The following is a 26,475-nucleotide window of genomic DNA, read 5'->3' as shown; positions in this document are numbered from 1 at the left end:
TTGTCTTGGATTTGGTGTTTAGAAGTTGATAAATAACCTGACGATTCTGTAGCAGGATAAAATATGTAGTATTGTCTATGGCTAGCGTCTATGGGTAGGGTAGTACCTACCGTAATGCCCCATTTATGATCCACACCACGTATAAACTGCACAAATGTTTGTGTGTATACAAACCCAAGTATTAACCCAACCCATATATTAACCGCATTTGCCCAGAGAAATGACCTTTCGCAAAACCCCTCCCCCAAACGATAATGTTATCTAATGCTGACGTTATAGTTATTTATGCTAATGTGACCATGAAATTGCCTGCACACGGGCCATGGAGGTGGTGAAGGTCTCAGACTTTCAATCGGAGTAGGGTGTTGGGCAGCAAACCGCAAGCTGTTTTGCGAGCCGCGCAGTGTGCGGTGCTCGTTCCCATAAGCGTTGCCGCTTTCTGTGCACACTTGCTCGCGGGTTGTGGTGCCCAAAGTTCAAATTTGTTGAACTTTTGAGCACCTGCCGCCCATGACAACCAATGAACAGCGTTCATCTTGTCAACCAACCAAACACTAATTTATTGACAACACCAATAATTTCCCATTATTATACAATTTAACTTTATACTCTGCAGACCAACAGGGATATAAAACAAAAAAATGCAGCGTGAAAGAACGTTGGTGCAGTTGTGGGCTTATATCGGGTGGATGCATGGGTGTACACACGGCAGGCAGATTTTTCCCGCGGTTCAGTTGTCTCTTACCACGCCGCGTGTGCAGGCGCCTTACAGTGGATGTCTATGGAGCCAAATTGAGCTCAAATGTATTGACTGTAAGAAAAGAAAACATAACTGAAATGTTTCATAGTATGAAAAAACTTAATTCAATTGTATGAAAAAATGTATTCAAGCGTGGAAAAAGTGTATGCTAAAATCATTTAATGGATTTTTGTGTCCGCTCTTAAAATGTCTTCATTCAAACACATTTTTTCCACGTTCGCTTCTTCTTATGATTACAGTTTCTTCCCACCATCGTTAGACTCAGGTTTTCGCAAAACCAAGTTTTGAGACTCTATTGGCGTGGTGGAGGGGTTGTATCTGGGCATTGAATTCTCGCACCCTATAAGATGAAAATCATAGCCTTTTCATGCACTGCTTTCCCAATGCAACCTGTGGAGTAAATTTAAGAATTGTATAAGCTAGGCTAAATGGTTACATTTAAACAGAATAATAAACTGTTATTCCCAGGTTGCATCGACGTCATTGTTGGCATGGGCACAGACAGATCAGTGAACAAGAAAGCTAATCCAGCCTAACCGTCGCTGTTAAGCTACAGAACTTTACAGTATCAGAATGTTTGTTTTTTAAATTAACGATTTCACCTAGCTTGCTACAGAAAAGTATGAGTTGGTGAGTAACGGATTACAAGTAATCAGTTAGATGTTACATGTAAACAGTTACCTCACGTTACCAACAAAAATATTGTATTATATTTAAAACTATATCGGATTACAGATACTTTTGAAAAAATGTGATTACTTTTGGATCACTTCAATTGAAAAAGAATAGGCGCACAAAATAATGACACGTTGCATGTTTGAGTTTATTATTAAATGTTATAAAAACATCATATTTGAACCAAAATATGAATTGCGCGCCTCAATTGTGTGTGTGATCATCATGTGCACAAAGGTGGACGCGCATAACCAGTTTAGTGATTGAGGAAGCGCTAGTTTAAATTTCTCCGGTTTTGGTTGATTGCATGGCTTGTAAAAACAGAGTATATCTTAGATAATATTAGCTGAGTCATATAACATTTTATTTAATTATCTACTCTACGCATCATTCTCAGGACAATGAGAGGCAATAGGACTACCCGGAGTTATATAATTTTCAAGTTTCAAGGTTTATTTGTCAAATTCACAGAACAACACAGCCAGGACGGCTTGCACCAAATACATTTTACAGGAATTGTTTAATAATTTAGCCAACTATTTGTTAGATAGCTGTAACATGGCGCCGCCTTCAAGATAAAACATATGCAATTTACAATGATATTAGAGGGGAAAAGGCGTGTTGGGAAGCACTCTGCCAAACAATGATTTGCATTTGGCACGGCCACTCTGTCCATCCAGGTAGGCCATGTGATTCTGCTTGCTTTGCATCTCTTCAAATTGTGTTCATTGGTTATCAAATTGTGTTCATTGGCTGCTGACATCATTTACTTTAAGCTAAGAGTGTAGGTTTATAATCACAGTTTATTTCTTTCATTTGCGTTTAGAAAATCCATCACTGGTGGCCATAATAATCACAGGTTACATTCGCAGGGGTACATTTTATTTCTATGCGGGTGTTCACGATTGCAAACGTGCTTTTCCAAAGGCACTGTAGCCTACACAACCCATAAGGTAAAATGCTAATTCTGTTTTTGGCCAGCTATGTAAACTCTAAAATTTATTGATCCCGCAAAAGGTGTTCAGTTGGTTATAGGCTATTCCTATTTGTTTTCCAATGCCTCTTAATATGAAAGTAATCTAAAAGTAATTCAAAGTAATCAGTTTCCGTTACTGAGTTTGAGTAACCAAAATGTTACACTACGGATTACAAATGTGGACAGGTAACTTGTAACTGTAACGAGTTACATTTAAAAAGTAACCTACCCAATCCTGCACACAACGTATGTGAAATAACATGTTTTCACCCCAAAACAATTATTACTGTATATAATGAGCAGATGGCTATGTTGGGTAGCCATTGTCCACAAAAAAGTAGCCTTGTAACTCCTATATCTGTCCTCTAATTACTATGCTACTGTTAGCATACCAAAATCAGTGAACTAGCTTGCGCTGTTTAGCATACTGTTACAAAAATAGTGATTTCTACAAGGACATTATAATATTTATATGTATATACAAATAAATGTATTATAATTCAAAGTCACAATTGTTTTCTTTAGAAATAAACAAATGTATACTTGCACTGTATTTAAAGTACTATCCTGTATCTTCCTACATTAGACCACAGCCTTTTGTTACATTAATAAATGATTGAAAACTATTTCAAATGGATTTGTTTGTTAATATTCTGAAAAGTACAATAATTGTATGCATTATGCTGTGCATGACAGTGGCTATTCATATATTATTAAGGAAATGTAACTGCTATGAGAACTGAAATGCCACTTCTACCATGTTTGTATTATAGACTGTTTAGAACAGGTCCCAGGTAAGATGGCTGCCAAATTGCTCCATTCTGATTTATAGGGGCTCTATGACATCAGCCCATCTACTGTTCTATTATCTATGGTCAAGGCGTTGTTGACGGTTGCGCAAAGCATCTGACCCGAGTCACCAACAAGTTCCACCCTCCTCCAATCCTTATTGCGCTTATCCCCCGCTATAATTAGCTTTTCCTCCAGTTGATAGCTGAACGTTTCACATGGAGCAAAAATATTTAGAATGTGCTGTTGCAGTATAATGATGGACCAACAGGGAAGACCATCTCTTGTTTACGAAAGACACGCGTTAGCCGGATTCATTTGCATAACATTGACTGTAGCCCAACTTCTCGATGCGCCGGAACAGCTGCCTTTCTGAGATGCTTTGCACAACCGTCAACAACGCCTTGACGCTATTAATAGGACATTAGCTGAATCCGTTACAGGTAGCGGGCGTGCTGGAACAGAAAACATCCACCGTTACACTTACTGGTAATATGCTACTTTTCTCCTCTGCTTGGCAGTTTACATTAGTTGCTGCTTACAAAGAAGCCCAGCTTGACGGGCGTAGCAACAGTAACTAAGATAGTCAATTTTGACTTGTACATACATTGTACATTAATATTACATCAATATTATTAATTAATAATATTGATGTAATATTAATGTATTAATATTACACAATATAACATCTGTCATAGATCTCATCCAAAATGTATTTGTTTTAGAATAAAATAGGTTTCTGAAAACCCAGTAACGCCAGTTGTATCATATTTGCTACATGAGTTTCTGAGACCGTTACGTTGTCAAGCAGTCATCTGTGAAAAAGATTGCTGGTGGAAATGGTTTAAAAAAGGTAAACTCATGTATTAGCCATACCCATGTATTAACCGCTGTGGTAAAATTGTTTGTCAAAATCTGTCTATAAGCTGCAGTTTATTAACAGGAAATTACGGTATGAGTAGGGTAGTACCTATGGATAATGTCAATGAGTAGGCTAGTGTCCATGGCTTGTGTCTACGGGTAGGCTAGTGTCCATGGCTTGTGTCTACGGGTAGGGTAGTGTTCATGGCTTGTGTCTACGGGTAGGGTAGTGTTCATGGCTTGTGTCTACGGGTAGGGTAGTGTTCATGGCTTGTGTCTACGGGTAGGGTAGTGTTCATGGCTTGTGTCTACGGGTAGGGTAGTGTTCATGGCTTGTGTCTACGGGTAGGGTAGTGTTCATGGCTTGTGTCTACGGGTAGGGTAGTGTTCATGGCTTGTGTCTACGGGTAGGGTAGTGTTCATGGCTTGTGTCTACGGGTAGGGTAGTGTTCATGGCTTGTGTCTACGGGTAGGGTAGTGTTCATGGCTTGTGTCTACGGGTAGGGTAGTGTTCATGGCTTGTGTCTACGGGTAGGGTAGTGTTCATGGCTTGTGTCTACGGGTAGGGTAGTGTTCATGGCTTGTGTCTACGGGTAGGGTAGTGTTCATGGCTTGTGTCTACGGGTAGGGTAGTGTTCATGGCTTGTGTCTACGGGTAGGGTAGTGTTCATGGCTTGTGTCTACGGGTAGGGTAGTGTTCATGGCTTGTGTCTACGGGTAGGGTAGTGTTCATGGCTTGTGTCTATGGGTAGGGTAGTGTTCATGGCTTGTGTCTATGGGTAGGGTAGTGTCCATGGATAATGTCTATGGGTAGGGCAATGTCCATGGGTAGTGTCCATGGATAATGTCTATGGGCAGGGCAATGTCCATGGGTAGTGTCCATGGTTAGAGTATTGACCATGGATAGTGTCTATGGGTAATGTCTATGGGTAGGGTAGTATCAATGGGTAGGGTAGTGTACATGGGTAGTATCTATGGGTACGGTAGTGTCTATGGGTAATTTCTATGGGTAGGGTAGTGTCTATGGGTAATTTCTATGGCTAGGGTAGTGTCTATGGGTAATTTCTATGGCTAGGGTAGTGTCTATGGGTAATTTCTATGGCTAGGGTAGTGTCTATGGGTAATTTCTATGGCTAGTGTCTAAGGATAGGGTAGTGTCTATTGGTAATGTCTAGGCGATCATATCTACAGCTTGCGATTGTTACATTGGCAAAATTAGATCCTCCCTACATTCCTACAATTACCTCAGGACATTTCCTTCTCCATTCTCCAGACTTACAACTTTGGCAGTCTGCCTAGGGTGCTGCATTAAACAATGCTCAGAACTCTTGTAATGAAATACATTTATTAACAGAGCATTCCGATCCTTCTGAACAGGTATTGTCTACTGACTTGGTAGTTCTGCAGCAGGATGAGGCTGAGGTAGAACTCGGAGAAGGCCAGCTGCAGGTCCTTGATGTTGCGGTGTTTGCAGCGTTCCTGCTGAGACAGATGGAAGACGGCCTTACGGCGACGACGGAGTCCCTGCATGCTGCTCTCCCGTTGGGCGTCCAATGATGACTGCAGCTCATTTTGCAGGGTGGCGAAACGGCGCTGGGCCTCTGCCAGCTTTTCTGGGGAGAGAGAAGTTGGGGGGCAGGAAGAGAGAAAGGGGGAGTGGAGACCGGGAGAAGGAAAAGGCCGGGGGAGAGAGAAGACCAGGGGACAGAATAGATGCGGGGGACAGAATAGAAGCGGGGGACAGAATAGATACGGGGGACAGAATAGATGCGGGGGACAGAATAGATGCGGGGGACAGAATAGATGCAGGGGACAGAATAGATGCAGGGGACAGAAAAAAAGGTGCAGAAAGGAAGGGGGGGAGAAGAGGGGAATGTTCATGGGAAGATGATCCGAGTTAGGAAGAGGAAGCCTAATATTGGTCTCTGGCAGGGATATTCACTCCCTCAGAGAATAAATGTTTGTCTTTGGACCAGATGGTAAATTATGGGCCAGGGCCAGTGGTGGACAGTGGAGGGGGGTGCGACTGTTTTTGCCATGTGAATGTGCTGCTGGTTTATTGTGAACAGTCAAAGAAATAGGCGGGCTTAATAGGGAAACACTGGTTAGATTGTATCAGATGCATGTTATACATGAATGACAGGCATGTAATACAGTTGTAGAATTTACCAGAGTAGAATGTGTTGATTTTGGCAAGCTCCTTCTCGCACGTCTGAAAAAACTTCTCCTCAAACTTGGCGTAGTACCTCTTGACAGTGTCCTCGTCTGTGACTGTGGGAAAAGACAGGGAGAAACCGGAAAAACTGAGATTATATTTATCTTTTCCATGTCCAGGAAGTGGATATAAATAAAAATACAGTATCATAAGTGTTTGACGATGTCTTTTGGATACTGAGCAGAGGTCTTTTTTCCAGACACAGCCAGTTCCCAGTTCTTTCACATGTGACATATTCCAATACCAGGAACCGTCTAGTCCACTGACAGCCAACTCATCATCAAGATTTTGGCAAAAATGTGTCAAGCATGTGAAATTACTGGATCCCTGTGTTGAGAAAGGCTGTCCTAAGAGATGGAGGACAGAGTTATTTGATGCTTGACTGTGAGCCAGGCTTCTGGAGATATGTAACACATTGGTTACTTCAACCTTGCTGGGATTACTCAACACATTCAGGTGGCATGACATGCTGGAGCTGAATGGTGGATATGACATTGACAGTGTTTTCCCCTGACAATGGGAAGGCAGCTGTTCTAGCATGTACAGATGCTGAGCTGCAGTGTTCTTTTCGCATGTAGAATGGCCAGCCATGTTGGTGAAAGTTCACAAAAGCACCAGAGGGTGGGAATGTTTTGATAGAAGTGAAAAGTAGGTTTCAAGGTTTGAAGTAAGAGTGCTAATGTTTCATAGAAGGCTAATATTTTCTTACTGAGCACACAGCAGTGGTCAAAAGTTTGAGTGAGACTTAAACAGTTCTAATGTCTATGGGAAGAAAAGTAGTTAGGGGCATTACAATGCAGTCCTCACTTGTGATCCTTCTGAAGGCCTGCAGTGTTTGCAGGCTTTTGTCCCAATCCAGCACAAAACCTTAGATTCAAGTAAGAAGTCTGGCAGAGTCATTAAATTAGTGGCATTTTCATTCACCCAAACAAAATGTTTTCGATGCGGAAAGTCAAGGCAAATAAAGCAATAGGAAGGAACGTACCTACAATTGCCCAACAGAAACTCTGACAAATTAATCAGTTTGACTAAACTAATGAAACAATGAATGTTGAAATAAATATACCCCTGGTGACTAAACAGTGAAAGACTTGCGGAAAACACCTTGCCACGTCGTGGCACTCTAGGTATATGAACACCAGTTTTTAAGTAATGAGCCCTTCGCTTCTGTACTTTTCCTCTTCAGTCAGGCGATACCCTAGATGGCCACCAGAAGGAGCAGTTGGTAAGGGCACAGCAGGTCCCTGGAAATTCCCAGTGTTACAGTAGTATGTCAACTATGTCACTATGGCCATTGCCATAGGTAGTCTAGATATACCAGTGGCTTCTGACTCAGTGTCTGAGGACTAACTATGAGTCAGAGCAGCCAGACTGTGTGGTTGGAAGAGATTGGGTGGCTGAGCTCATTCCCAGTGTCTACCTTCCCTATACATTACATTATCATGCAAGGCCAGGGAAGGAAGCTATTGCTGTCCTTGATAACGATAAAAGTGTCACAAAAAGACAAGAAAAACACAAATGTTTTAATTAACAAATTGTGGAAATGATTGGCATCACTAAAGATAATTGAAAAACAAGGATACTCAAAAACAAAGATACTGTATGTCATGCACATTATAGAGAGAAACAAAAGTTACAGAATGTCCATATCTATTAACATTGGCTCATAATATTTTAAACTTAAACTGTTCAAAAGTTAAAGCTGCATTTGAAGAAAACCACTGTATTCCAACTGTATGCAGCAGCTACTGGAGGTTACTGACATAACAGCGGTTCTTGGAACCAAGCTCCATTCTTTGTTAAATTGTTAAGTCACATACACGTGACCCCTAGTTTTAGAAATGTTGTCCTAGCATGACTTGCATTCTTTTTTTTCAACTACTGAATGAACATAATCTCATGGATTTGTAGGACCAAAAAATGCTGAAATGATCTATGGGGAGTTTATGCTGGGATTGACTAGAAACAAATCCAAAGAAACCCATATTACACGGGAAAAGGATTGATCACACTAGTCTAACTTCAGATGGAAACATCTACCTTTCTTCTTTAGGCTGTCTATCATATAGTACAAATATGAGCAGTAGATCATTCAGACAGGCTATTTGTTTGCCAAGTTTGTTGAAATCACATGGTGAGATCAGGAGAAAGTTCATTGTTACAGTCTGAAATCACTGGAGGCAGAACACATGATCGGGAGAATGATGGATGGGTGAAAGGATGGATATAATTCTGGATCTGGAGGTGTTTTTCTTGACAAAGTGAAATCATAGCCCATTGACTATTATTCAAATGGATGAGAAATTTGAAGAAAGCGTGTTCAATATTTCCGACGGCAAACATAAATTCACTGATGTATTTAAGATAATGGCATCAGTTTTTACAAAGAGTGAACTTTGATAACAGCCAAAGGTGAACTATCCATTAATGCTATGTTTAAAAGGGCAAAAATCTGAGTATCACATTTATTGTATCTTGAGGTTTCTGGTAAATCCATCTCTACTTGAACCACCCAATAAAAATATTTATCTGGTGTGATGTTGTTTAGGCAGTTTAACTCTCAGTTTGATCAAGGTTATCAAGTGCCCCAGGGTATGTCAACAGCACTAGCAGTGCCTCCAAGCCATGGGTGGATTTGCCATCTGGCAATTCTGGCAAATCCCAGAGACTGGATCATTGTTAATTGGGGTGTGCTCATCAAAAAAAAGTAGGGGGGACCGGGTTGGTTGTCACATGGGTTGGTTGTCACAGAGCTCATTACAGCCAAACTAGGGAGCACTGTGTAAAATGTTTCTCACCAAATGTGTGACCTCCCTGTAGGAGGTCATATACAGCTCTGGAAAAAATTAAAAGACCACTGCAAAATGATCAGTGTCTCTGGTTTTATTATTCATAGGTATGCGTTTGAGTAAAATTAACAGTTTTGTTTTCATCTATCCACAACTGACAACATTAATCCCAAATTCCAAATAAAAACGTACAACTGGCCAAAATAACCAAAAAAATATGCATTGTTTTCAGACCTCAAATAATGCAAAGAAAACAAATTCATATTCATTTTTCAACAACAAAATACTAATATTTTAGCTTAGTCATATGAGATGATCCCCAGAACAAATTGGAATGTGTCCCTAATTGATAATGGAATTATTCTTCAAGACAAGTGTTTTTATCCTTAGGTCAGTAAACCACTCCAGTGTGAGCTCTGGGTAGATAGGCCATAAAAGGGGGGCCATGTTTTATGACAGGATTACAGTGTATTTTATGTGTCAGTGCTTAGGAGAAACTGACACTACGCAACATTTGGTGGAGTAAGTAAAGGCAAAATAACAGTTATGTTAGCTGAGCTTCAAGACGGTATGAAATATTTTGATTTGCAATAAGGTATTTAATCATTTGTGTTAAACAAAGGTGAATTTGATTGTAGTTCCAAGACAAAACAATCAGTTGTAATTGTATATCAACTGAGATCTGGTTAGATGAACTGATAATTATTTATGGACTACACTTTGAGAGTGATACTTCAACGTAAGCAAACTATCTTAACTGATGAGTAATTGGAACAGGAATAGGAAATTGTGTTCTGTTCTTTTTGTTGTTTTGTTATTTGTTGGTTGTTAAACCAACTATAGAAAAGAGTGGAATTTCTACACTAGTGGAACAGAAGCACGAGAAAGGTTAAGTGTTTCCACTATACTGTTACTGTTTACAACTGTTCTAATCTATTTAGACAAAAGAAACAAAGATATAGGATATACAGATATACAAGTTTAAATGTTTGGTAAGACTGTGTCATAATGCATTAACAAGATGCAACAAGCTAATGTAATGTACATATTTCTGATTGTGTACTGTGCAGTTGCAATTCATCTTCACAATGGGGAATTCACTGACAGGTACAAGACTGGTTGGAGTCCAGAGAGACTGAGTTTGGCTTAAAGGACAATTGTGAGGTGGGCTGAGATAAGATGGATCACACACACACACACACACACACACACACACGCACGCACGCACGCACGCACGCACGCACGCACGCACGGACGGACGGACTGTCCCACAGCTGCAAGCGGATTCTACTCCCGGGGTGCAGTGCGTCTACAGTAATGCCTGGTTCCTGACAGCTGAATTCTAGTCCAGATGAAGAAGGCAACCTCCAACCGACAGGGGGGAGCTAAGAAAAGCTCCGGTTCTGGACAATGTTTACTGGGGCGCGGAAAGACCAACTGCACGACATCATGCCATGCTGGTTGGGTCCATACCAGGTACATCTTATCTGCTGTCCAGGTAGCTGAGAGAGGAGCCTGGGGTCGACGACACACACTACAGGAGGGCTTCAGTGTTTAAAAATTAGGCACAGTGAATAGAAGTCACGGAGGGAAAAGTTAGTTTTTTTGGTGCTAGTAACCATCACTTCCGACCCCGCCTGCAGCTATAGATCCCTTAGATAAAACTGGTAATCTTGGCATTCACAAAGGAGAGCACAGATTCTGCTGACCTGGCTGATAAATCAGCTACAATGGAGACAACTAGAGCTGTTTCATTGTAACCTGCATTTGAACTATGAAGAACAAAACCTTGGAACATACATCTGACTTTTACGTTCTGTTATATCGGTCCGCCAAGAAATGACTCATTATTGACGTTTGGAGAAGCAGAACATTTGTGATGACTTTGGAAGTACATCTAATTGGAACCGCGAGAGGACTTTTCAGCGAATCAAGCAATTGGCATGATTCACTGAAATTGAAGGATGTATTCAAGGATTGGTGTTTACACACCCACGTGTCGATGCAACTTACCCCATACTGTCAGTATATTTGTGTCACCTGAAATTACTTCCTTTGACCAGTGATTTTGACATAAAAGCTGTGTAATGAAAATGGGTGGTCTTGGAATTACTTTGAAGGTAATGGTCAAGTAGCATGTAAATAAGGATCCAGACATTTCACATTTGTTCCGTTCTCTAATTATTAGGGGTAATGATATCAACAAACAGGGACATGTTGTTAAAGAGTACTGTTTTGTTGCAGTCTACTAATCCTAATGATTAAATTTTTTAAGGATTTGTGTTGTGGCAAAACCAAATACTCCACAGCCAAAAAAAGGTCCTTGGCTGTGGGGATGGTATTCTGTTCACTACAGCCCTTGTTGTCCCCACTCCAAACATAGCGCTTATGGTTGTGACCATAAAGCTCTATTTTGGTCTTGTCATTCCAAATAACAGTGTGCCAGAAGCTGTGAGGCGTGTCAAGGTGTTGTCGGGAATATTGTAACCAGGCTTTTTTGTTGCATTGGTGCAGTAAAGTCCTCTTTCTGGCAACTCGACCATGCAGGTCATTTTTGTTCAAGTATTGTTGTATTGTGCTCCTTGAAACAACCACACCGTATTTTTCCAGAGCAGCCTGTATTTCTCTGTGGGTTTTTATTTGTTTCCCAAACAATACATCTGGCAGTTTTGGCTGAAATCTTTCTTGATCTACCTGACCTGACCTTGGCTTGGTATCAAGAGGTCCCAGAATTTTCCACTTCTTAATATGTGATTGAACAGTACTGACTGGCATTTGCAAGGCTTTGGATATCATTTTATATCCACATAAGAGCTAACAAACTCATTGACTATTCATATAAAGACACTAATTGCAATTTAAAAAGCCACAGGTGTGGGAAATTCACCTTTAATTGCCATTTTCACTTGTGTGTGTCACCTTGTGTGTCTGCAACAAGGCCAAACAGTCAAAGGTATGTAAACTTTTGGTCAGGACCATTTGGGTGATTTCTGTTATCATTATGATTTATAAAGGAGCCAAACCACTGCGATAATAAATGGCTTCATATGATCACTATCCTTAAATAAAATAATAGTTTTTTGCATGATCAGTGATATTTTCAAAATCAATGTCAAAATGTCACAATTTCTGCCAGGGCATGCAAACATGAGCACAACTGTACCTACCATTGACACATCATTCTCAAAACAATGATAGGCCTACTTGGTGCTGTATCTTTCTCAGACAGGAATTGTTTAGAAGATTAGGCAATTATTTGTTAGAAAGCTGTAACATGGCGCTGCTTTCAAAACAAAACATGATATGGAATTCATCACGATATTTGAGGAGAAAATGTATGTCGAGAAGGACTCGGCCAAAGGATGCATTTGATGCAGCCACCTCAACTCCATATAGGTCAGCCATTTGATTCTGCTTGCATTGCATCTCAGAATATTGCATTAATTGGGTATCTTTGACTGCTGACGAAGTTGACTTTAATCATACACCTGCACTCTTAGCGTACAGTTTATCTGCAATTTGAAAATCAACTGCTGGTGGCCTTAATCACATGTTCGTACACACAAGAATTTGGTTGAAAATGGTTGAATCTGGTAGAAGAGTTTTTGTGTGCGCATGTGTGTGTGTGCGTGTGTGCGCTCAGCGCCATTCTGTAGCCAGCCTCTTGAAACACCTTTATCTCCAAACCTCCATTTCTCACAAAGCGTTCTTTTTCTATATGATGCTACAAACATGTTTTTTATGTACTGCAGTAATGTCACCCCTTTACACCAGTATCTCTTCCTTGTCAACTTAACATAATTTGACAATACTTACCGTTTGACAATACATCATTCCCTAATAACCCAAGTACTTCCCCTCAATTTACCATTCTCTAAAACTGTTTATATATCGATGTAAACACAAACCCTCTCCAAAGCTAATGAGTAAAAGCATTATAACTCATATAGTATTATTTAACTAGTTATTTGTTTAATTTATATTTTACCCGAGGAAGTTTTTCCCTTTGGAAATGTACACAATATATACTACACATCGCATACATTAATTTTGAAGGAAAAATACAAAAACTGGAGGTCTTCCGGTTGCTGCTGAATCTGGTGCCTGCATGATGCTAATCATGATGCTCTGATGCTTATGGGACAGTAAACTGCGCGCAATGGAAAATGCACTAAGCAGAGGCGGTGCTTAATGGGTGCGATGGGCCCCGAAGAAGTTTCTTATGGATGAAGAAGTTAAAGCAAGCAGAACATTTTTATTATGATCAGTTTGCTACATTCTATTTAGTTGACACTGAAGTGATAAACATCTATATTTTTATGATTTCATAATGCATTTATATGCTCGACCCATCTGTGAACGAGTGGGAGTGTTGCCAGATGGGACAGATTCACCCATAATTGGGCTATTTTTAATGACAGTGTGTGTTTTTATGTGGAGTCCGCAGGTGATTGGGCCTAAATTGTCAGTGAATTTGGCAACCCTGGGTATAACGGCGGATTTTGTCGGCTCGTTTGCTAAGGATCTGACCAGTGGAAAATTAAGTAACAAAACAAATATGGAAGGCAGATACAGGCCATACAATTAAAAGTTGATTTATTTCAGTAATTCCATTCAAAAAGTGAAACTTGTATAATGTATACATTCATTCCACACAGACTGATATATTTCAAGTGTTTTTCTTTTAATTTGGATGATTATAACTAACAACTAATGAAAACACCAAATTCAGTATCCAAGAAAATTCTAATATTACTTAAGACCAATACAAAAAAAGGATTTTTAGAAATGTTGGCCTACTGAAAAGTATGAACATGAAAAGTATGAGCATGTACAGCACTCAATACTTAGTTGGGGCTCCTTTTGCCTGAATTACTGCAGCAATGCGGCGTGGCATGGAGTCGATCAGTCTGTGGCACTGCTCAGGTGTTATGAGAGCCCAGGTTGCTCTGATAGTGGCCTTCAGCTCTTCTGCATTGTTGGGTCTAGCGTATAGCATCTTCCTCTTCACAATACCCCATAGATTTTCTATAGGGTTAAGGTCAGGCGCGTTTGCTGGCCAATTAAGAACAGGGATACCATGGTCCTTAAAACAGGTACTGGTAGCTTTGGCACTGTGTGCAGGTGCCAAGTCCTGTTGGAAAATGAAATCTGCATCTCCATAAAGTTGGTCAGCAGCAGGAAGCATGAAGTGCTCTAAAACGTCCTGGTACACGGCTGCGTTGACCTTGGACCTCAGAAAACACAGTGGACCAACACCAGCAGATGACATGGCACCCCAAACCATCACTGACTGTGGAAACTATACACTGGACTTCAAGCAACGTGGATTCTGTGCCTCTCCTATCTTCCTCTAGACTCTGGGACCTTGATTTCCAAAGGAAATGCAAAATGTACTTTCATCAGAGGACATAACTCAGCAGCAGTCCAGTCCTTTTTGTCTTTAGCCCAGCCGAGACGCTTCTGACGCTGTGTCTTTTTCAAGAGTGGATTGACACAAGGAATGCGACTGCTGAAACCCATGTCTTGCATATGTCTAAGTTTGGTGGTTCTTGAAGCACTGACTCCAGCTCCAATCCACACTTTGTGAATTTCCCCCACATTTTTGAATGGGTTTTGTTTCACAATCCTCTCCAGGATGCGGTTATCCCTATTGCTTGTACACTTTTTCTACCACATCTTTTCCTTCCCTTCGCCTCTCTATTAATGTGCTTGGACACAGAGCTCTGTGAACAGCCAGCCTCTTTAGCTATGACCTTTTGTGTCTTGCCCTCCTTGTGCAAGGTGTCAATGGTAGTCTTTTGGACAACTGTCAAGTCAGCAGTCTTCCCTATGATTGTGTTGCCTACAGAACTAGACTGAGAGACCATTTAAATGTCTTTGCAGGTGTTTTGGGTTAATTAGCTGATTAGAGTGTGGCACCAGGTGTCTTCAATATTGAACCTTTTCACAATATTCAAATTTTGGGGTTTTCATTAGTTGTTATAATCATCAAAATTAAAAGAAATAAACACTTAAAATATCTCAGTCTTTGTGGAATGAATGTATACATTATAATTATAATTATAAGTTTAACTTTTTGAATGGAATTACTGAAATAGAGCAACTTTTTGATGATATTCTAATTTTATGACCAGCACCTGTAGACCTTCTCCAGATCCTTCAGGTATCGGGGCTGTCGCTTGGCAATACAGACTTTCAGCTCCCTCCAAAGATGTTCTATTGGGTTCAGGTCGGGAGACTGGCTAGGCCACTCCAGGACCTTGAGATACTTCTAACGGAGCCACTCCTTAGTTGCCCTGGCTGTGTGTTTCGGGTCGTTGTCATGCTGGAAGACCCATCTTTAATTCTCTTCTTTAGATCTCGCGATACATGGCCCCGTCCATCCTCCCCTCAAAACGGTGCAGTTGTCGTCCACGGTGAGTGGAGTTTAGACCAAAAAGCTCTATGTTTGTCTCATCACACCACATGACCTTCTCCCATTCCTCCCCTGGATCATCCAGATGGTCATTGGCAAACTTCAGACGGGCCTGGACATGCGCTAGCATGAGCAGGGGGATCTTGCGTGCGCTGCAGGATTTTAATGTGTAGCGTGTTACTAATGGTTTTCTTTGAGACTGTGGTCCCAGCTCTCTTCAGGTCATTGCCCGAAATGCGAGACGAGTTGCAATACAAATAAAGTGAACGGATTTTACGAGTTATCACAGAGATTGACCATGAGATGACTGAGATGGACTTGCGCCATCAACCTATACAACCAATATAGGTTAAAGTAAGTGACAATTGGGAATAATTTTATTGTAAACTACAAACCCGATTCTAAAAAAGTTGGGACACTGTACAAATTGTGAGTAAAAAAGGAATGGAATAATTCACAAATCTCATAAACTTATATTTAATTCACAACATAATATAGATAACATATCGAATGTTGAAAGTGAGACAATTTGAAATGTCATGCCAAATATTGGCTCATTTTGGATTTCATGAGAGCTATACATTCCAAAAAAGTTGGGACACGTAGCAATAAGATGCCGGAAAAGTTAAATGTACAGATAAGGAACAGCTGGAGGACCAATTTGCAACTTATTATGTCAATTGGCAACATGATTGGGTATAAAAGAGCCTCTCAGAGTGGCAGTGTCTCTCAGAAGTCAAGATGGGCAGAGGATCACAAATACCCCCAATGCTGCGGTGACAAATAGTGGAGCAATATCAGAAAGGAGTTTCTCTGAGAAAAATTGCAAAGAGTTTGAGGTTATCATCATATACAGTGCATAATATCATCCAAAGATTCAGAGAATCTGGAACAATCTTTGTTCGTAAGGGTCAAGGCCGGAAAACCATACTGGATGCCCGTGATCTTCGGGCCCTCAGACGGCACTGCATCACATACAGGAATGATACTGTAATGGAAATCACAACATGGGCTCAGGAATACTTCCAGAAAACGGTGAACAGAATCCACCATGCCAATCGCCGTTCCCGGCTAAAACTCTATAGGTCAAAAAAGAAGCCGTATCTAAACAGGATCCAGAAGCGTAGGCGTTTTCTCTGGAGGATAATTTAAAATGGACTGTGGCAAAGTGGAAAAGTGTTCTGTGGTCAGACTAATCAAAATTTGAAGTTAATTTTGGAAAACTGGGACGCCATGTCATCCGGACTAAAGAGGACAAGGACAACCCAAATTGTTATCAGCGCTCAGTTCAGAAGCCTGCATCTCTGATGGTATGGGGTTGCATGAGTGCGTGTGGCATGGGCAGCCTACACATCTGGAAAGGCACCATCAATGCTGACAGTTATATCCAAGTTCGAGAACAACATATGCTCCCATCCAGACATCATCTCTTTCAGGGAAGACCTTGCATTTTCCAACATGACAATGCCAGACCACATACTGCATCAATTACAATGTCACGGCTGCATAGAAGAAGGATCCGTGTACTGAAATGGCCAGCCTGCAGTCCAGATCTTTCACCCATAGAAAACGTTTGGCGCATCATAAAGAAGACCTAAGACAGTTGAGCAACTACAAGCCTGTATTAGACAAGAATGGGACAACATTCCTAATCATAAACATGAGCAACTTGTCTCCTCAGTCCCCAGACGTTTGCAGTCTGTTATAAAAAGAAGAGGGGATGCCACACAGTGGTAAACATGGCCTTGTCCCAACTTTTTTTGAGATGTGTTGATGCCATGACATTTAAAATCAACTTATTTTTCCCTTAAAGTGATACATTTTCTCAGTTTAAACCTTTTATATGTCATCTATGTTGTATTCTGAATAAAATATTGAAATTTGAAACTTCCACATCATTGCATTCTGTTATTATTCACAATTGTACAGTGACCCAACTTTTTTGGAATCGGGTTTGAACATCGACTTATTATTGGCACCTTTTTGTGTGTTTCAGATATGCGAGTACTACAGAATGCCTCGTGTTTCTCCATCCATTTGGGTAAACAACATAACAATGGAGTGGTGGGAAACCGTGGTTCCAACTTTCACCGAGGCCCAGTGGATAAAGAATTTCCGTATTTCTAAGGACACGTTTCTGTACCTGTGTTGATTGTAACCATAACTGAGGGGACATGACACCGCTGTTGAGTACCCATTCAAAAGAAATGCTCGCCATTGCACTGTGGAACCCTGTGACCACCTCAGAGTACAGGAGCATTTCTCATTTGCAGTCAGCATTACTACGGTGTGTCACTGTACACAATTTCTGCACCAATTTCTGCAAACGTTGAGAAAGCTTTTGGCAGACTGAAGGGCAGGTAAAGGTGCTTGTTAAAACTAAATGACTGCAACATACACAAGGTCAAATCCAAGGTGATAGCATGTTGTGTTCTACATAAACTCTGTGAAATGAATGGTGATGAGTACAGAGAAGAATGGGGTGTCACTGCATTAAACCAGCTTGACAGGACACTGCCATCCACTGTAGAGGCCAACGGGCTAGACACACATACAGGTCTGAAGTGTATCATTAGACCTGTACTTGCGTCTAGGCCCTCGGCCTACAGAACACCTGCTTTTATATGTTTGTTCTTTATCTGTTGTGATTTAATATATATTCCAGCAATGAGCAAGACAGTGTGGGGAAGTTCTTCTGTTTTCAGCCACTATACACCTATTAGGTTCCACAACTATTTACTTATCTGCAAAAATGTAGGTGCAAAATCCAAAGTACTGTAAACTAGCGGAATTCTGGGTAGTATTATTGAACATTTAGATATGGCAGTAACAACTATGTAAACTAGCAGCAATAGGTAGAATTATTATTGAATATTATAGATACATGAATGTAATATGCTTAGGAATGGTGGCATAGCAAACTTCAACTATGTAGTGAGAATTAAAAAGCAATAATATAACTGTACATGGTTAATGTACATAACACGGATTCATCCTCCTGAGACTCGAGGAATGCATACTCTCGCCTCCTTGTCACTCTTAACGCGTCTCTCCCTCAGCCTGACTCTTTCCTCAGTATAGCAGATGCATATACTGGTCCTGCTGCTCTTGTCCTCGCTGCAGGATGGCACGGTTAGCGTCGTCCATGTCCCTGAGCACGTCAAGGAAGTCTGTCTCTCCTTCTTTCCTAAGAAGAAAAATAACAAACACCACAATAAATGAATAATACACATGCACATTCGGCATAGCCAACAGCAGTTTTGAAAAATCTTCTTGTACCGAGTAATCATTTGATCAAGTTGTCAATGTTCAGTGATTATTAGAGACATAAATGTTAACTAGCATGTCATTAATTATCATTTCAGAAATTTCAGTGGAAAACTACCATTTTCAGCTAGTTGGTTAGCGACGTGGCTAAAAAAAATATGACCACTATTATCGGCCACCGTCCTCTATTATTATCAGCCACTTTACCATTTTGTTCAATAATGTTTTATTTCCTCTTTGTTTGTGTTACAAATGCCTGATCACAGTTTCACTTACAAGTTTACTAGAAAGTTTTAGTTACTTTCATGCCTTCTGATGAAGAAGGAAAAAGACAAATCACTGATAAAAGGCCTACATGATTATGCCTGGTCTGTCGAACAAGTTGAATTTCATGATTTGCAACTTAAATTTCCAAACATTACATTTTTTAAATATTTACCTACATACTTCACTATAAAAAAATAGGGGGTGGTCGATAATAGGGGGACGTTAGCTAGGCTAACATGATGTACCTGTAGCTAACATTTCTTTTTGTATAGAGGAACAATATCATGACATACCAGGACTAGTATAGAAATCAAATATCATGACTCTTCCAAAACATAACGATATACCATTTAACATGCTTCATGTGAAACATTGTGATTTACCTTAAACCGACTCGTGATCCAGTTTCTGGGTCTTCCACCATGGCTTCCAACAACACAGCAGCCGAATCAATCGTTGACACATCGCCAGAGAAGGCCGGCCTGTGACCCAGCAACGCATCTAGACAGTCAAACCACTTGCTCCGCCCGTCAGGGCCGCTTCTGTTATTGAGATCCTCAATCTTCTTGTAATCTTGTTTTTATTTTTTAAGCTTCTCATGGCACTGTTTCCCATTGTGAAAAATTTTCAGCTCATTTAACGCGCTCATTTAACTGCATTTGGTCCTCAGCATAAACACAATAAGGCTTGGACTTTGTCGTCAGCCCATCTGTCGTTCGATTACTTCTCCATAAAAAAGTTATTCAGTTTGTAAGCACAATTAACTCCTTTACTACACTGAGGACTGCTGCAGACGTTTTAAAATGGTGGTTGAAAACTTTACTAAACTCTACTACTACTCGACCAATCAGAAATGTGCAGCACCGCAAGCCTCACCCCAAAGGTTCTGCTACTCTGGGAAAGTCATACCTCCAGAGCAGGGAATGTTTTGGGGGTAAAATGTAGTTCCAGGTTCTAGACCCTGGTTCCTGTGGTGGAAACACAGCGAGTTCCTAGAAAGGTTCCTAGTTCCTGGATATAGTTCCCGGGTATAGTTCCTGCGGTGGAAACCCGGCTATAGACAACTATTACAAAAGATTACACACCGTCATTGATACTGAAGGGGCCAATACACAGTATTAAGATCTATGGGTATGCAGACTTTTGAACAGAGGTCAGTTCATCTGTTTCTTTGTTGCCATGTTTTGTTTATAATATAGTGCCATTCTGTTATGACCTAAAGTTGAATGTCAATCCCATAAGAAATAAAAGACTAGTTTTATCTGCTTACTCATGTTTTCTTTACAAATGGTACATATATTAACAATTCTCCAAGGGTATGCAAACTTTAGAACACAACTGCCAATAAATCTCATTTTATATGGGTTGGCTAATATAATCAAAGATATGCTCTGTTTTAACCAGCCATCCAACCAACCAAAACCGGAGAAAATTAAACTAGCGCTTCATCCGTCACTAATCTGGTTATGCACACCCACCTTTGCATGCATGATGATCACACACAAAACAACTGAGGTGTGCAATTTTTATTTGGGTTGAAATAAGGAAGTTTTTAAAACCTCACATTTAAAAGAAATCTAACCCGCAAAGTGTCAATTATTTTACTTTTTCAGTTGAAGTAATCCAAGAAGTAATCATACATTTTAACAAAAGTATCAGTAATCCAATTGCAATATTTTAGTTGGTAACATAACCGATTATAGTTGCTGTTTTTTGTAATCCATTATTCCCCAACTCTGGAAGCTCAAGTAAATGACCTCAGCCTGTTACCAAAATCTCACCTGTACTTAGCATAGTGTGCTAGTAGTGAGTCAGACAGTGCTGTGGCGCTCAGTTGTGAGGCTGAGGCAGATCTAAACAAAAGAAACAAGATGAGTGAACAATTGGTTCCCACACTTGGGGGTGGTCTGATGAGAGTCCCCTGGAGAAAATATTTTACTTATGTAAATACCTAAAAAATATTGTTTCTGCATGAACATCTCAAAACAAAATAATCCCTACAAGCCATAAAAGAAAAGGCTAACAACAGTGTTAAAAATGTAATGTTTTCATCTGTAGTTATTGGTCTTACCTCAGTGGCCAAGATCTCATATTTGACCAACTACCTACTTTTTGTTCCACTATATCATTGATATTAATGCAGAAATGTATTGGGTTGTGGTTCTGCAAGTGGGGTGATGTAGGATGGTGACTACAGTGCCAGGGCTGAATTTATGTCCCAATCCACCACTAATCCAAGCCATTGTGTCGATTTAATTTGACTGTGATCCAACTCCTACAAAACTGGTTTAGGCAACTCATGTAGCTCTACAAGAACTGGGTCATAGGGACTGACAAGATTAGACAGATAGCCTGTAACTAATCAATAAACAGCTGGACGACACTATCAAATCACAGGACTATCACTGGGTAGTCGGGACAAATTGTTGGGCAATTGGGAAAAGTAGAAGAGAGCATGTCCTTCTCACTCAATGCCACCCCACCAATGAACTCCAGATATTATCACCAAACATGTAGAAACATTCTAATTTTAGAATATCTTGATTTAAAGAGCTCTATAAAAAGTGCAGTGCAGTGTTTCCTCTGGAAAATGTTTTGAAAATATTTCTGGAGTTTATTAGTCGGGTAGCATTGAGGGAGAGGGACATGCAGGTAGGTAGATGCCCTGCTCTTCACTCCATTTCTTCTTTCCTTCCTCTCAAAATTCTTCCTATTCCCTCCTCTCCATCTATTCTCTCTTCCTATTCCCTCCACTCAATCTATTCTTTACTTTCTACTTCTCTCCTCCATTCCTCTTCAATTAACTCCATATCTTTTTTCCTCACCTCTCTGCCCTGGTAGGTCACTAATCTGTTTCTCCTAATTAATAAGGTTATTTTGGTTCAGAAAAATACATAATTCAATTCAGACTTTTGTTCAGAATAACTGAAGTTACCGAACACTATTGTCCATGTTACCCCTTGTTCTTTTGCTACAACGGATAAAAAAATTAAGAAACACAACTTAAGAAAAAATCACAAAAAACATATCAATTTCCATCGCACTTAATGTTGGATGAACAACTAGCAAGTATGGCAAAACAAAACTGTTAGAGAGCAAAACTATCATCATTGTTTTTCATTATTACTGGGGATGCAATTGTGGCAGCTATATTGACAATCAGCAATATTGATCACTACATCTAAATGAGGTGAGAACAATGTGTTTTAACTGAAAAACACAAACGACTGGTACCTTCAAAGTGCGCATAATTCACCGCAACGGAATCATTGGTGCAGTGCATTGCAAACGTATTCAAACCCCTGACCAATTCGTTCTTATTTCTGAATTACAAAAGTACACTTAAAATTTCATTTAACATTTTATTTTAAAACCCTGAAAATCATTTATTCGAAAGTTTCATTGGTTTTACATTGGGAAATATTTTTAAGAAAAATGAAAAACTTAAATGTTACTTGCATAAGTATTCAACCCACACATTAATATTTGCAGGAGATAGGTTTCATTCACTGTAAGACTTTAAGCCTTTTAGATTAGGTATGTACCAGCTTTGCACAGATTTGCTCCAGGTTGTTTAGGTTGGTTGGATGAAGCTTGTGTACTGCAATTTTCAAATAATGCCATTGATTCTCACTGGAACTGAGATGGTCTGTGACTTGGACACTGTAAAAGTCAGTAGGACATTCATCTTTGTGTACTTGAGTCACTCCAATGTCACTTTGGCTTTGTGCTAGTGATCATTATCTGTCTGAAAGGTGAATTTACACCTCAGTTTTTTTTAATGGACTAAAGCAGATTGTCTTGCAGTATTTCCCAGCATTGTGCTCCAATGATTATTCCTTTAATTTTAACAAGATCCCCAGTCCATTCCCAATCAGAGACCCAACTATACTCAATCAAATGTATTAATATAGCCCATTTTACATCAGCAGTTGTCACAAAGTGCTTTTACAAAACACCCAGCCTGAAACCCAAAGGAGCAAGCAACAAGAGGGTTGAAGCACCCTAGGAGGGGCTGAAATTTAGGAAGAAACCTAGAGAGGAACGAAGGGGTGGCCAGTCCACTTCTGGCTGTGCCGGGTGAACATTTAAAGAGTACAAGTTGTAATAATTTGTAAAAATTCATTTGGGCTGTGTCCAGAGGCTATGACCAGATGGACAAGGATGGGGGGGGGGTGGTCAGCAGACTGGCAATTGGAATCGTCAGGTATCATGATCTGCAACACAGCCAGGAGGACTTTGGATAGGCGCAGCAACGTGTCTCTTAAGCTTTAGTTTTTTAACTCACTACCACTGGAATACCAGTGATCTTTCAACAGTGGTGTTTTGATTAAGACTTTTTGTAAGATCTTTTTCTGCAGTGCAAAATCTTAAAATAAATGGCTTTTAAACTGATGCAAATAACTAAACCATAGAAGTTGTATTACTTACACAATTGCACAATTTTCTTCATGTGAAATGTCCATAAAATGTGAAAATCTGCACTGTGCTTAAGGGGTGTTTCACAAACTGATCTCAACATTTAATTAACAAGTATTAACAATTCTTTAATAAAATGTCGCATGTGGGATGTAACATTTTAATGGTCACTGATTTATGTTAAAAAATAAAAGATCCAAAACAAAAAAATTAAATAACACACTAGACTTCTGCTTGTTAGCCTTTTTTTGGAAAACAGCTTTTGTGATAGCTTTTTAGACCCCAGATTCTTTCTGGATTCTTGTTTCCTAACAAATGGTTTCAATATATTAAGTGTGGTTACTCCTTGCTGAGGATACAACTACATATCTTAAACACTGTCAGGGCCCACATAAGCTTTACCACATTTCTTTCCCTCATTTACACAGATTCTATATTGGCTTTAATATATTTGACGTTTCACATGTTTTAAATTCAACAAAAATAGTCAGCAAAGGACTTCATACAGAAAATGCATAGGGTTCAATTATCTTTTAATATCTGGATTTCAACATTCTGTTGGCATTTTCTGTATCACAGAAGGAAAAAAAAGGTGTACAGTGTACATTAATGCACCATTATTGTTCGTCTTTTAAGGACAGTTCTCAGTCACTCGACACAATGCTGACGGCAAAACAACACAATGTGTAAATATACTCTTCACCAGAAACTATCCAAAACAGACTCTCATTAATCTAATTCACAAGATATAATGCATGTGCAAATCAAATCCGAGTGATTCTTGACCCTGGACAATGTCATTTGCACCTTTTACAGTTTTAGGTAAGTGTTCTCTCAATGTGTAATGACGTTTGCTGTAGTGTGTACTGGGCAGTTAGAATAAGACAGGCGTTTTTTTGGGACACAGAGGTCAGACAATGATGATGGTGGCCGTGAAGTCAGACTTGTAAAAGTGCTGGTAAGAAGTGTCATCATGATGTCTGTGTGAAAATAAAAGGGTGAAACCGACCTCAAAGGTCTGCAAGGCCCAAACCTCAGCTGTTTTCAAGGGCCATCATTAACTTTTTCAATTACATTCAATTTTGCCCAAATGGCCCTGTAATTATCATCAGTCTGCCATAGCAAATAACAGTACACCTCGTTCTGGCACACACATGCACACTCACACAAACGCATGAACACACACACAGAGACGCTTCACCACTACGTAATGGCACAAAAACAGCAGTAGAGATCACCAACACACACCCACGCACATTCGAAAGCTACAGCCATTCATTACAGTAATTTACTCAACGTGGGTAGGAAGCACCCTCACTCCTGTTCGCCCTGACGCATTCACGCAACACATTGACAAACAGCTGCACAGATCACCATCATCGACTCAGAGACAGCTCCATCACAATCTGTTGAGGGGGGAGGGGGGCAATGATGCCTTTGTAGTGCATGCATCAAAGCAAAGAATGATTGCAACTGTGAGTTTCCACTGAAAGAATAGATACAGGTATTTAAAAAACACTTGGGAGGAGGCTATATGTTTCACAGTGTGCAGCCTTCTGTGTATTATAGGCTAGGCAATATAACACTGGTTGGTTTCAACTTTGTTATTGGAGTAAACAAACACACTTGGAAAATAACAGTGTCCGGTCCACTTTTCTTTTTTTACTGTTGCACTGGAGAGCTGACTCGTGCAACACTTCAGGCCTCATGTCCGCTCTCCTGCCATAGCCGCATTAGAAATGGAGAGATACCTACCTACAGTCCAGACAGTGGTAGTGGTTCAAGTATGACCTCAGATACCAACAGAATGTTTGTTTGTTTTCACTCAAGAGTACAAACAGGGATAAGCAGCGTTCAAACAATTTTGAATCTTTCAATAACAGAACATTGGCCTAAACCAGATGGAACATTAAAGAATTTTGAATGCTTTCAAATTGTGTGAGAACCCAGGTCTGATGGACATAGAATGATTATGGGGAGTAAGACCTATGCTGCACAATCCTCCATCTACGTCTGCTCGATTCCTCTCCAGTTTTAAAAGGCATAATGCCTCCCACTTCTTATTTCAGGCTAATCTCAGGGTTAATATGTTAACCCTTTCCAGCCTAAAATTACGCAATCCTCCACCTACATGTCTCAACTGCAGTTCCCTCCAGGAACGGGTTTATAGACATTTGATTCCTGACAATATGTTAACCAGACGATTTGAAGATTTACTACGTTTCATGTTTTTTTCTTCCTTTCTCCCACCTATTGTTCATTTGAACACAATTAGCTAGGAAAAACACCAGATGAAATAAGATCTGATTAGATTGTCCGAAAGACCCATTTGTGGGAAAGAAAATAAGAATGGGTCTGCCTATGTACAGTAAATTCAGAAAAAGGGGTTTTGAAAGCCTAGTCAAACATAAGTCTGATACAGTGTACAGGCCCACAACACAGCATGCTGTTGAGTTTAGCTGGAAATCATGTGTAGAAACGGATAAGCCACCCAATAAACTGAAAGCAGGTTTTAATGATGTAGATTACAGTAGAAGACGACATGTGCAAAGCATCCTGTCATTCTCCTGGCTGTTTGACCATAGACTGATGGACTCCCATTCCTATTCTCTCACAGTTTATCTAATGCAAATGATTGCAGCAGGGTTTCATATTGAAAGTCCAAGAGTTACCCAACAAGGTATGTTAGTGATGGTGTAAACATAAACAATCTTGCAATAGTACTCTACTATAGGGTAAAGTTTGGTCAATATTGTAACATTATTTTCATGCTAGTTTGTTGTATCTGGATGCAAACTCTAGTTTTTGTCCTTTGTAGATTTTCAACTTTGTTCATATAGGGCACCAATTTGTTTTCAGTACTTGTATATACATTTCTGATCAACACAATGTCTCACAGCCCTCTGCAGAAGACAAGTAATGTTTCAAACATTCATTTGCAATTACAAATCGCTGTATAACCTATATACACTGCACTGTGCATTCTGAAAGTATTCAGACACCTTCCCTTTTTCCACATGTTGTTACTTTATAGCCTTA

At 40.0% G+C, this 26,475-nt stretch overlaps 1 protein-coding gene and 1 long non-coding RNA gene across 2 annotated transcripts in view; one reads left to right on the top strand and one right to left on the bottom strand.

Moving 5' to 3' along the window:
• The window catches only part of LOC105029208 (xenotropic and polytropic retrovirus receptor 1 homolog), a 57,562-nt gene that overhangs the window by 11,510 nt on the left and 19,577 nt on the right, over window positions 1–26,475 (bottom strand). The window contains exons 3-4 of the mRNA XM_010902438.5: window positions 6,231–6,332; window positions 5,454–5,674 (exon numbers count right to left, since the gene is read on the bottom strand). Of these exons, the coding sequence (XP_010900740.1) occupies window positions 5,454–5,674; window positions 6,231–6,332 (323 nt within the window). The remainder of the gene's footprint in view (window positions 1–5,453; window positions 5,675–6,230; window positions 6,333–26,475) is intronic.
• LOC117593878 lies at window positions 3,358–9,144 on the top strand. The gene is made up of 2 exons (XR_004575338.1): window positions 3,358–3,689; window positions 5,439–9,144. It is a non-coding gene; the product is annotated as an uncharacterized LOC117593878 (long non-coding RNA).

This window comes from Esox lucius, chromosome 3 (genome assembly GCF_011004845.1).
Source record: "Esox lucius isolate fEsoLuc1 chromosome 3, fEsoLuc1.pri, whole genome shotgun sequence".
In the NCBI taxonomy this organism is placed as follows: Eukaryota; Metazoa; Chordata; class Actinopteri; order Esociformes; family Esocidae; genus Esox; species Esox lucius.
Note: the sequence above shows the minus strand (reverse complement) of the source record. Positions and strands in the feature narration are given on the sequence as shown.